At 42.0% G+C, this 13,225-nt stretch overlaps 1 protein-coding gene and 1 long non-coding RNA gene across 5 annotated transcripts in view; one reads left to right on the top strand and one right to left on the bottom strand.

Moving 5' to 3' along the window:
- ror1 (receptor tyrosine kinase-like orphan receptor 1) overlaps positions 1 to 13,225 on the top strand; it is a 292,100-nt gene that overhangs the window by 216,777 nt on the left and 62,098 nt on the right. For all 3 annotated transcript variants that reach the window (XM_048602290.1, XM_048602291.1, XM_048602292.1), the window contains exon 3: positions 7,301 to 7,588. In XM_048602290.1, the coding sequence (XP_048458247.1) occupies positions 7,301 to 7,588 (288 nt within the window). The remainder of the gene's footprint in view (positions 1 to 7,300; positions 7,589 to 13,225) is intronic.
- LOC125484267 overlaps positions 1 to 13,225 on the bottom strand; it is a 39,043-nt gene that overhangs the window by 18,621 nt on the left and 7,197 nt on the right. For both annotated transcript variants that reach the window (XR_007263105.1, XR_007263104.1), the window contains exons 3-5: positions 7,344 to 7,534; positions 5,564 to 5,671; positions 4,911 to 5,022 (exon numbers count right to left, since the gene is read on the bottom strand). This is a non-coding gene — a long non-coding RNA (uncharacterized LOC125484267). The remainder of the gene's footprint in view (positions 1 to 4,910; positions 5,023 to 5,563; positions 5,672 to 7,343; positions 7,535 to 13,225) is intronic.

Here is a 13,225-nt window from a genome sequence, read left to right on the forward strand (position 1 = left end):
GAGACAGCAGGAAGTAAAGCATTCAGTGCCCTCTGCTTTATTAATGGGCGCATAGAGTACAAGAGCAAGGAGGTGATGTAGACACTTGTTAGAGCTCACGTGAAGTATTGTGTACAGTCTGGATGCCACATTAAAGGAGGTATGTGGATACACTGGAGAGACAACAGAGATGATTTACAAGAAAGGCTCCAGGGATGAGAATTTTCAGTGAAGGTGGATTGAAGAAGGCTAAGAGGAGATCTGATAGAGGTTTTTAAAATCATGAACAGACTGACTAGCATAGATGAGGAGAAACTGTTCCCGCCCATAAATGAACAAGAACAAGAGGGCATAGATTTAATGTGATTTGCAGAAGAAGCAAGAGTGATAGGAGGAAAAATCCTTCTCTCCAAGCGAGTAGTTCAAATAAGCAATGCACTGGCTGGAAATGAAGTGGAAGCAGGTTCAGTTAAGGGCATTCAAGAGGATTTTGGACAATTATTCAGAAAGAAATAATGTACAAGAATATAGGGAAAAATCAGAAGATTGGCAGTATTTAATGATGTTCAATTGAAGAATCAGTGAAGACATAATGGGCAAAATGGCCTCTTTTTGCACCTTAACAATTCTGTGATTCAGTGATAAGGTTCAGCCCTAATCTTAGTTTCAAATAGATGATCCCTGATTTTTTTTAAAATCTAGTTCTAGATTCTCCCATTAGAGGAAACATCCTCCCCACCCTGTGATGACCCATTAGGATTTTATATATTTCAATCAAGTCACCTCTTACTCCTCTAAACACCACGATTTACAAGCCTTCTTCATAAGACTAGCTGTACTTTCCAACTGTTAGTCTAGTAAACCTTCTCTGAATTACCTTCAACATATTTACATCCTGCCTTCAATAAGGTGACCAGTACATGTCACACTACTCCACATGCACTCTATGCGCCCCCTCATAACCTTGCACACTTCAATGAAAACATCCTCTCAATCACCCTCTCTTCCAAGGAAGACAACCCTAGCCTATCCAGTCTTTCCTCATTAGAGCAATGTTCCAGTCATGGCAACATCCTTTTAATCTCCTTTGCAACCTCTCTAGTTTGTGGACAAGATAGAGGTCCAAATTTTAGTTCTGGGTTTGGGACCTTGCCGTGGACTATTTCTAAGTCCTGATTCCACACTAAGTTGACACCTGAGGCCCAAAACAATTTTCATCACACAGGATATTTAACATCTAGGGAATATGTTCACTATAGACTGAAGGGCAGTGGGCAGTCTCCCAAGACTGGGAGGCCAATAAGAGACTCTACACTTCTGAGAGTTCAGCAGCCACTCTGTCTGAAGCTAAAAGAGGGAGACTACCTCAAGACTAAAGGTGACATCGATACCAACTTCAGCTGCCAGACCGATAATTCCAAATCGAATCTGTCCATCGTGGAGCACCAGCTATGGTCATCTCCAAAGGTTGGCTGAAGGGAGTGGTTGGGATCAAACCTGCTGAAGCTCTGGCCCACTCCTTGTGAGGAGGAGGAAACAGGAAAGTGCTGGCAAACAGGCAGGCTGGCCAGGGATGAGAGATTGTGACCTCTGGTCTACCTCCTCCAGAAATGGAAAATTCAGCTGTAGCACGTGACCACTATGCACAAAATTGGCTGCTGTCTTTTTCTGTGCTGCCGCAGTATGTTTTTAGCTTTTTCTGTTTGGAATACATTGAAGTTGTGGAAAGCACTAAATAAATACAATTTCTTTGTTTCTCCATGATGCCCTCTACAGTCCAATAGTCTGCTGGAATTCTGTGTCCAGATACAGATAGAAACAACAGCAGATCGGGTGTGGTATGTAAGGGTGACGTGTGGATCTGTGTCTGTGAATGAGCCTCTCTTCATGAAAGGAAATAGCTGGAGATAAAAGTGTGACAGAAGGAAGTAGAATTTCCTAGGATGTCTAAGATCTATAAAGTTTTTTTTAATTATATAACTGTAAAAGCATAGAGTCCCTGCTAAGTCTGAGATAAGTCTGAAGTGAGGAGGCTAAGATGATAGCCTGCCAACATAAGCCAAGCAGAGAAATTAGTTTATGTTCTGTATAAAGTTGCCATGGAAAGTGTAAAGGATTTCTTTGAGTAATAAAATAAAGAATGATTGTTCTGGGGTTAATTCTCAACAGAAAGTAACAGGGATGGGGGTGGTAATGGTGGAACATGATGGGAAGAGAATTTCCAATTGATTTTGATTAAACTCAGTTGTACAATATAAAGAATTTCTGTCTGAGATGGTAGAATCTCTCATTTTGATTGTCTGAATTTTCTGAATTGCTGAAGGTTCCAAAAATCTTGCAAGGACCGTGAGGAAGGTAAAGAAAGCGGGAAAGTACTAAAGCAGGGAATTAGGAGAACAAGGGGCCATGAATTGATCTTGGCAAGTAGGGTTAAAGAGAATCCCAAGGCATTCTAAAGGTACATTAAAAACAAGAGGATAACTAGGGAGAAGGTAGGACCACTCAAAGATAAAGGAGGGAACTTGTGCTTGGAGGCAGAGGATGTGGGTGAGATCCTAAATGAGTGCTTGGCCTTGGTATTCACCCAGGAGATGGGTATGGAGGACAGTGAGATTTGTGTGCAGCATGCTAATATGCTAGGGCATTTTGAAATCAAGAAAGAAGTAGTGTTGGGTCTCTTGAAGAGCATTAAGGTGGATAAGTCCCCAGAGCCCAATGATATCCACCCCAGATTGTTGAGAGAGGCAAGAGAGGAGATTGCTGGGGACTTGACCAAGACCTTTGTGTTCTCGTTAGCCACTAGAGAGGTTCCGGAGGACTGGCAAGTAGCTAATGTTGTTCGTCTGTTCAGGAAGGGAAATAGGGACAATCTAGGAAACTACAGACCAGTGAGTCATCAGTGGTTGGGAAGCTATTGGAGAGAATTCTTAGGAGTAGGATTTACACGCATTTGGAAATGCATGGCCTAATTAGGAACAGTCAGCATGGCTTCATGCGGGGCAGGTCTGTCTTACTCACTTGACTGAATTTTTAAAGGAGGTGACAAAGGTGATAGATGAGAATAGAGCAGTAGATGCTGTCTGCACAGATTTTAGTTAGGCTTTCAACAAGGTCCCTCATGGTAGGCTCATCCAGAAGATTAAGATGCATGGGATCCGTGGTGACTTGGCTGCTTGAACATCGAATTGGCTTGTCCATAGAAGGCAGAGGGTAGTGGTGGAAGGGTGTCTTTCAGGCTGGAGGTCCATGACGAGTGGTATTCCACAAGGATCTGTACTGGGACATCTGCTTTTTGTGATATGTATAAATGACTTGGATGAAAATGTAGGTGGGTGGGTTAGCAAGTTTGCAGATGATACAAAGATCTGTAGAGTTTTAGATAGTGTAGAAGATTGTCAAAGGATACAGCGGGATATAGACCAGTTGTTGATATGGGTAGAGAAATGGCAAATGGAGTTTTAATCTGGGTAAGTGTAATTGGGAGATCAAATGTTAAGGAAAAGTATGCAGTTAATGGCAGGACTCTGAACAGCATTGATGTACAGAAGGATCTTGGGATTCAAGTCCATGGCTCCCTGAAAGTAGACACGCAAGTAGATAGGGTGGTAAAGAAGGCAGATGGCATGTTTGCCTTTATTGGTCGGGCAATTGAGTACAAGAGTCGGGATGTCATGTTGCAACTTTACAAGACTTTGGTTAGGCCATGCTGAGAGTTTTGCGCTCAGTTCTGGTTGCTACGTTACGGGAAGGATGTGGAGGCTTTGGAGAGGGTGCAGAAGAGGTTTACCAGGATGCTGCTGGATTAGAGGGTATGTACTATAAGGAGAGGCTAGAAACACTCGGGTTGTTTCCTCTGGAGTGGCAGAGGCTGAGAGCAGACTTGAAAGAAGTCTATAAAATTGAGATGCACAAGGTAGGGTTGACGATCAGAATCTTTTCCCCAGAGTCGAAATGTCTAATTAGAGGGACCATTCATTTAAGGCGAGAGGGGAGAAGTGATGTGAGGGACAAGTTTCTTATGGAGTGGTAGGAGTCTGGAATACGCTGCCAGGGGCAGTGGTAGAGGCAGATACAATAGGGGCATTTAAGAGACTTTTAGATAAGCTCATAAGTATGCAAGGAATGGAGGGATATGGACCAATGGCAGGCAGAAAGGATTAGTTTCATTTGGCATCATGTTGGGCACAACATGATGGGCTGAGGGGCCCATTCCTGTGCTGTACAGTTCTGTTCTATGTTCCATATGTTGGCAAGTCACCTCTGATATTGGAACAAGGTGGTAGCTGTGGTTACAGCACTTTGCATCACACTCTTTGTCATCAGAAATTATCTGTAAGATAGCGAGAGAAAACACGTAGCTCTCTGAGATGAGAGCTAAATACCAAGGGATCAAAAGTGATGACCTAACTGCACCTTGTACAATATTTTTGGGCTTAGCATCCAGCTGTAGTTCTGTAGTAAACTGGTCTGTGAGTCAGGTTGAGAGTTTGGATTCCATTCCCCATAGTCCAGGCAAAGGCTTTGGTACAAAATGATCAGAGGTATAGATAGAGTAGACAGCCAGAGACTTTTTCCTAGGATGGAGGTAGCTATTACGAGAAGGCATAGTTTTAAAGTGAGTGGAGGTAGATATAGGGGACAGGTCAGAGGTAGGTTCTTTACTCAGAGTGTGGTTGGGGTGTGGAATGCATTGCCGGAGAGAGTAGTGGAGTCGGCCTCATAAGGGGCATTTAAGCTGCTATTAGATAGGCATAAGGATGATAGTATAAGGTAGGGGTGGAGGTTAGATAGACGTTAAGTTTAGGGTAAAAGTTTGGCACAACATCGTGGGCTGAAGGGCCTGTACTGTGCTGTACTGTTCTATGTTCTATGTAGAGGAAGTGCTATAGTGTTGGAGATGTTTCAGATGAGATGTTCAACCAAAGTCTTACCAGTTTTCTCTGCAGGACATGGAAAGATCCCATTGCTGATTTTGAAGAGGAACGTGGGGATATTGCTACAAAAGCAGAAATTGCTGGAAAAACTGAGCAGGTCTGGCAGCATCTGTGAAGAGAAAGCAGTGTTAATGTTTACAAATGATGCTGGTTAGACATTGGTTACATCTCAGTTACTTGGAACCCACTAGCACTCTGATGACGGTGGCATTGCTATTTATGGAGCTGCAACGACTCAACCTGAGAACAGTGAGATGCATAGTAGGGCATTAACCTGATTTATGGAGGTGGTGACCTTTTTATGGCTCAGCCTTGGCAAACAGGTCAACAATGTGGCTATTTACTCACTAACCGGTTTCTACTTCCCTGGAAACTAGAGAGCGTACTGTGGACAGAAATAAAAGTAGACTAGGACTTGCAAATGGCTGTGCTGGTTGTTCTGGAATCAGCTCTGCAATATAAGTAGGGCATAAAATGTAATTTCTAGAGAATGCTGGGTGGTTATACACCTCATTAAATGCTTGGTATTATTAATTCCCAATCAGTGCTATTAAAACTCAGACAGTCTGTTATTTTTAAGACTCGTGTTTAAGGGGTTTTGAAATTTTAATTTACTCTCACCAGCCTGCCAATCCCTTTGTGTGCAGTACCTTCAGGCAGCCTTGATGATTCATGACCATAAAATGATTCTGCTGGATTTGCCAGTACAATCTGGAACGCAGTAGCTCCCGTGTTGAACTATCAGCGGTGTGTCTCATCTTGAAAGAAAGTAATAAAGTATTTGGAATTTACAAAGTAATTAGCAGTTAACATTGCCAAGAGAAGTACAAGCTGCAACATTTAAGAAATTATAGTTAAAGAGAGGATGGAGGTCAAACGTGTTTTGTGACAGAGAAAAAAGAAATTTTGAACATATTTGGAGATTTTGCTTTCTTTGCTCTGTGTTTTATAACGTAACGACTTAGGCTGAATTGTCTGAAGAGAGAGTTTGTAAACAAGGACATGCTAAATGTTTCAAATCCAGGAAATTTCTTTCTGCAGATATCAAGATAACATAATCACACTCGTGTCGAGTTATTTATCAATTTTATTTTTAGGAAATGAATTGTTTCTTCAATGCTTTCTGGAGAAACTAATTTATGATGGAGACTATTTCAGGAGCACCAGACAATTTTAAGTAGAATATGCAAGAATTAGTAGCAAGTTTAGGCCATTCAGCCCTTTGAGCCTGCTCCACCATTCAGTGAGATCAAGGTTGATCTGATGGTGGCCTCAACTCTATTTTCCTTACCTCAATATTCTTCACAAACTAAGAAATGAATGTATTCAGCCTGTTTGACCACAGCGTAATACCATTTATTAAATCTTATGTCAACTTGGCCTGATCTTTTCCCTGGCACACAGGCACACAAGTGCATTTGTTGGGAGGCATCAATGCAACAAAGTAAGAATTGGGGTGGCACAGTGGTTCAGTGGGTAACACAGTGCCAGGGACCCGGGTTCGATTCCAGCCTTGGGTGACTGTCTGTGTGGAGATTGCACATTCTCCCTGTGTCTGCGTGGGTTTCCTCCCAAAGTCCAAAGATATGCAGGTTGGGTGGATTAGCCATGGAAAAATGCAGAGTTACAGGCATAAGGTTGGGAGGTGGGTCTCGGTGGGACGCTGTTCAGAGAGTCAGTGTGGACACGATGGGCTCAATGGCCTGCTTCCACACTGTAGGGATTCTATGATTCTATAACTAGTTTGCATACATATAGGACCTTTTTATGTTCCAAAGTGCTTTGGAGCCAATGCAGTAATTTTGAAGTGATTATCATCATTAAACAGGGCAACGTGATGATCGTTTCAACAAAGCAAGGACCAGGAAACATGAATGAGATAATGAACATTTCAACTATTTTCAGTGATCTTGATCAAGGGATAAATATTCCTCAGTGCAGTGGAGAATGCCCCTTGAATATTGCCACAGGAACCAACTCAGTTACACATATCAGCACCTCTAACAATGCAATACTCCTTATGCAATGCCTTGAAGTGTCAACCCAGATTAAGTTGGAATAGGGCTTGAAACCTTCACCTGAATGAAAAGTGAAGACGCTTCCTTTGAGCCAAGCTTTAAAAGGATTGCGGATCTGACCATTTTAACCGTTCCCTCTCATCCGCTGACACTGAACAAACTAATTCAATGCAGATAGTGAATTCAACTTAAAATATTTGTGGTCTATAAGGATCAGTATGAAACTTTGTGATGGATTTAGCCACTGACCAATATCAAAAATACTTGGTTTCCTTGTCACTGAATGTATTTTATGATTCTTCCACGTTGACTGAGCTCTTTTGCAGACTTGCAACTAAAGATAATTTTGAAAAACTCTTTATTTTTCAGATTACTATCTAACCCTGGATGAGCCAATGAATAATATCACAACCTCACTTGGCCAGACTGCAGAGTTATACTGCAAAGTCTCCGGCAATCCGGCTCCAACCATCCGCTGGTTGAAGAATGATGCACCAGTTGTCCAGGAACCACGGAGGATATCGTACCGGCTGACCAGCTATGGCTCCCGCCTCCGAATACGAAACCTCGATACCACAGACACGGGTTATTTCCAATGCGTAGCTACAAATGGACAAAAATCTGTCTCAACCACGGGTGTGCTTTTTGTCAAATTTGGTAAGATCTACAGAGAAGCATTACAGTCTTTTATGTACTTGAGGAAATAAAACAGGCAGCTCTAACTCAAAAGGCAGTTTAATATTGGCACCACGGTGCCAAGCAGGCAGCACTTACAGTCTTAGAGCTGGAGAGCATGGAAATAGACCCTTTGGTCCAACTCATCCATGCCAATAGGATATCCAAAACTGATCTAGTCCCATTTGGCCCATATCCCTCTAAACCCTTCCTATTCATGTACCCATCCAGATGCCTTTTAAATGTTGTAGTTGTACCAGCCTCCACCACTTCCTCTGGCAGCCCGTTCCATACACGCACCACCCTCTGTGTGAAAAAGTTGCCCCTTAGGACCCTTTTAAATCTTTCCCCTCTCACCATAAAACCTGTGCCCTCTAGTTTTGGACTCCACTACCCTGGGAAAAAGACCTTGACTATTCACCTTATCCATACCCCTCATGATTTTTATAAACCTGTATAAGGTCACCCCTCCACCTCCGATGCTCCAGGGAAAATATTGAGCCTTAAACTCCTATTCATGACCATCACCCCCCCATTTACATTCATTTGTGAAGCTAATTTTCTGTTAGTTTGTTGTCAGCCATTTTGGAGATTGTTATCTTGCCCCCATACAGTTTCATACCTGTGTGCCAACAAACCCAGTTTTGGTTATGGAAAAACATATCTTACAACAGAAAATAACTGTATGCACAATAAAAGCGAAGAAGTGAAAAATGCCTAGCTCATCAAATTCAGAGACCCCTCCAAACATTTCAGGCCACTTGAGACTCAAAGGTTCTTTGAGATATCCCTGTGGAATTTCTAATCCTTGTAGTTGTTGCAGGCAACTTACTTATAGTTGAGACTCTGTGGGAATGTCTCTAAATTTGTTGTTACCAAACATGGCCAATTAGTGACCAGTGGGTGGGTATACATGTTGGGTGGTCTCTGAAAGCTGGAGGCCCATTTTGAGGCCTTCTGGCCATTATAAAGCACTGGTAGGATGCCTCAAAATAAGAAAAAGGCATTTGCAACCAGGCCATCTCTTTGGTGGAATGGGGAAACCGCTTCTCAGAATGTCCTACTGCTCTGGGTGGCTTCCAACAACAGGACTTGATAACGTAATGGAATTGAGTACCTGCTGCTTGTGGGCAGGTAGCCCTGCTGCCCACACTGCCGTCCCACGTCTGGAAAGATGGCCTGGGATTAGGATGTGCTGGTGCTCCAGTTCCAATGGCCAACTGCACAAAATTCTGCACCCAGTTATTTCAGTTCACACCGCCAATGGGGAGACAAAATACAGTCCCTTATTCTGCAGTGAGCAATGGATGGCACAGGACAAAGTGAAGTGGAATTAATATGTTGATTCTTGATACGGTCATTAGGATTCCAAAAAGTTCCAGCTTTGGTATGTCCACTATGGAAAAACATCCCATAGGATAAAAAGATTTACATGATGATTGTACCAGTCATTTTGAGTTTAGATGAAAGACAGGTGATTATTACAATATTGTTGGTGGTTTTAATGTGGAATTAATTAAGGTGATTAAAGTTTTGTGCAAGTAAATTCCTCACAGTAGAGAGTGTTCAGTGTAACTTTTCCTATAATGTATTGATACTAATGCAATGAGAAAACTAATTAAAACACTAGGTCTGCGGCTGGAGTGCTCTTTTAATGCTGCAGCACTATTTCTTATTTTAGTTACCCCAACACTTAAAGCAGTTAAAGTAACTGCTCCCTAATGGCTCAATCAATGAATTAATGAGTAGGAGATGTAACAATTGAGGTCAGTCAGGTCCTCACTTTTATTGATAGTCTGTGTTAAGTTGGCTGATCTGACAAGATGCTGGAGGTCTTAATGCTACGGGGTTGGAAAATGGTGAAAAAAAGTCAACCAGAGTTGTCCCTCCCAATTGCCTTATTGTGATTCACGTGGGAAAGTGTACGTTGGACAGGATTGGGTTTTGACTGACATATTAAATAGTTGAATAGCCTGCTAACACTCTCTGTAAATCTTTACATGTGAAGAATGCTCATCTGGCTGAGGTACTTTTAAGAGTGGAGAATAGACGTCTTCAATTTTAGTTTCTTTTTAAAAGATGGGCTAGAAAAAAATAAAAGAAGGAAGTGAAATCCAGATGCGCCCCCCTGCCTGAAGCTCCTTACTTTGATCCAATCAAAGTGTTTCAACACCTCAGCAAGACAGGACCTCATCTGCAATCCATCAGTTACTAACTTGCCAATTACATCTGCCACCTCATTAGAAGGAGGCACTTGGGGTATTGACATTGTCCCATGACAAGCAAGTTAAAATCCAGCAATTGTTCCTCACCCCAGGTCTCCCTCACCTCTTTTGACTTCTGTACTGTTCCTCAATGATCAGGTTGCTTATTCAGCATCAATTACTAAATAAGCAGAAATGTCCTCCAGTTAAGCACTAGAAAAACTGAAGCCACTGTTTATGGTATCACTTCAAATTATGTTCCCTAGCTACCATCTCCAACCCACTCCCTAGCGACTATATAAGATTAAACCAGGCTGTTTGCAACCTTGTTATATTTGACCCTAAGATGAACTTTCCCCATATATTTGTACCATCAGCAAGGCTACCTGTTTCTACTTCTGTAACATTATCCTCCTTCACCCTTGTTTCTGCTCATCTGCTGTGTCAACTATCATTCTTGCCTTTGTTACCTCAAAATTTGAGTATTTCAACACATACCTCTATAAGCTCTATGAACCTGAGGTCATCCAAAATTCTTCTGCTCATATCCTAACTCACACCAAGTCCCATTTACCTATCATCTTTCAGTTTTCTGATGTACGTTGGCCCTCAAAGAAGCAATAACTTGATTTTAACATTTTCTTTCTTGCTTTCAAATCCATCAATGTCTTAGTAATCCCATTCTGTTCCTCAGGGAAATCTACACCCATTCAGTTCTGACTTCTTGGACATTGCTGACTTTAGTAACTCCACCAGTGGTGTCGAGGGGCCTACCTCTGGAATTACATCTCCAAACCTCTTCTACCTTACTTTTCTCTATTATGGCACTGCTCAAAACCTCCTTATTTAACCAAGCTTTTTGGTTATCTCTTATGTGGCACACTGTCTAATTTTGTTTCATAATGGTCCTATAAAAAGCCTTGGAATATTTTATCATGTTGGAAGTGCTGTATTAATCCAAGCTGTTATTAGTATCCAGATGTTGAGTTTGGGCGGTTGCAATCTAGGTCTTACAGCCTTCAGCTCAAAGTGTCCCTAAATTGTCAATAAATAAATGCAGAATGACGATCCTAAGACCATAAAGCATAGGAGTGGAGGTAGACCATTCAGCCCATTAAGCCTCTGCACCATTCAATTATGTCATGGCTGACTTGATAATCCTCCAACATCACTTTCCTGTCTTTTCCATATAATCCTTGATCTCTTTCCTGATTCAAAATCTGTCTTGTCACATATAGTTATATACATGACAAACTGACTCTGAGAAACGAAATTCCTCCATCTTAAATGTGCGACTCCTTACTCTGAGACGATGCCCTCTGGTCCTAGACTCTCCCCAAGGCGGACCAGCCTTTCTGCACCTACACTGTCAAGTCCTCCTAAGTATCTTACATGTTTCCACAAGGTTATTTCTCATTCTTCTCATTTCCAATTATTATAGGCCCAACATACTCAACCCCTCCTTGTTAGACAATTCTGCCATGCCCAGGATGAGCTTAGTGAACCTTCTCTGGACTGCCTCTATAACGAGACCCAAAACTGTTCACAGTATTCCAGCTGTGCTCTGACTAGTACCTTGTACTGTTTTTGCAAGATTTCCTTTCCTTTTCCACTCGTTTCCTTTTATTTTGCTTTCCTTAATAGCCGCTGAACTTGGTTGCTAGCATTTTGTGATTCATGCAATCGGTCTCCTAAGCCCCGCTGTGCCAAAGCTTTCTGCCGTCTCCCCCATTCAAATAATATTCCCTTCTTCTATTCTTTCTGCCAGAATGAATAACCTCACATTTTCCCACACTATATTCCATCTGCCAAGTTTTTGCCCACTCACATAACCTGTCTATATCCCTCTGCAGACTCTTTATGTCATCTTCACCATTTGTCTTATCACCTATTCCTTTGTCATCTGCAAACTTAGCTATAGTACACACACTTTCCTCATCCAAGTCATTAATATATATTGTAAATAATGTGGCCCTGCACTGGTTCCCATGGCACTCCACTAGTTACAGGTTGCTATCCTGAAAATGCCCACTGTACCCCAACTCTGTCTTCTATTAGTTAGCTAATCCTCTTTTCATGCTAATATACTACTTCCAACACCATGACCTTTTTATTTTATCAAGTAGCCTAATGTGTGGTACTTTAGCAAACATCCCTGAGCATCCAAAAATATTACATCCACTGCTTGCCCTTTATCTATTCTGTTTGTTACTTCCTTAAAGAATTCTAGTAAATTTGTCAGACATGATTTCCCCTAAATAAAGCCATGCTGACTGCCTCATTTTATTATGTATTTCTAAATGCTTTACTATTGCGTCCTTTATATCAGGCTGTAACATTTTCCCAAGAACAGACATCGACCTAACTGACCTGTTTTTGTCTCTGGCATCGCTTGGTCAACCTGCCTCTATGACTCCGCTTTACTTTTTCAAGTAAAGAACCAGTAACCTTGTCTTTCTTACTATTTTTCCACCCTTTGATCCTACTTACTGATGTTTTTCTATGTTAGCATGGTGTGTAATTTCCTTCCCTCTCTGGTTATCTTGGAAGCAACTGCCCTGTAATACTGCCATATCCCCTTGCTTTATAAGCATACATTTCTTCTCTCCCAAATCCCTCACCTCTATTTAGTTTAAAGGCCTCACTCAGCTCTAGATACTTGATTCACCAGGACACTGGTCCCAGCACAATTCTAGTGAAGCCCATCCCACCAGGACAGCTTCCTCATGCCCAATACGGTGCTAGTGCCCATGTCTGAAACCCATTCCACCCACATCAATCTTTCACACAGTTAACTCCTTGACTTTATTTACCTTGTGCGTGTCTCAGATAGTAATCAGAAGATTATTACCTTAAAGGTTCTGCTTTTTAATCTAACTCAAAGTCTTTCAGCAGAACCTCCTTTCCAGCCATACCAATGTCCTGGGTACCAACATGGATGACAACCACTGGAGATGTCCTTAATCCGGGCACTGGGCTGACAACACAGCCATCAGGCCTCCTGATGGCTGCAGAGAACGATTTCTATTTCCCTAATTATACTACTCCCCGACCGCAACTGCCTTCCTCTTTTCTTCCTTACTTGAACAACTCTTTGTACTGAGGTGTCCTGCTCAGTTAGCTCATCCTTTCTGCAGTTCCAACCTTCGTTTGCACAGCTTGAACAAGTATAAACTATCAGTGGTCACTGCGTACTCAAATAATAATTGTTATATTCCCCACCACAAAATATCCCTCGTTTTACTCCTCTATTTCCTCACTCCAGCCACTAATAGGGTACAATTGACCAGTACAGTAGGTCACGTTTGTTTCAGAGATAGTAGGAACTGCAGATGCTGGAGAATCTGAGATAACAAAGTGTAGAGCTGGATGAACACAGCAGGCCAAGCAGCATCAGAGGAGCAGGAAGGCTGAC

This window comes from Rhincodon typus, chromosome 10 (assembly GCF_021869965.1).
Source record: "Rhincodon typus isolate 14 chromosome 10, sRhiTyp1.1, whole genome shotgun sequence".
In the NCBI taxonomy this organism is placed as follows: Eukaryota; Metazoa; Chordata; class Chondrichthyes; order Orectolobiformes; family Rhincodontidae; genus Rhincodon; species Rhincodon typus.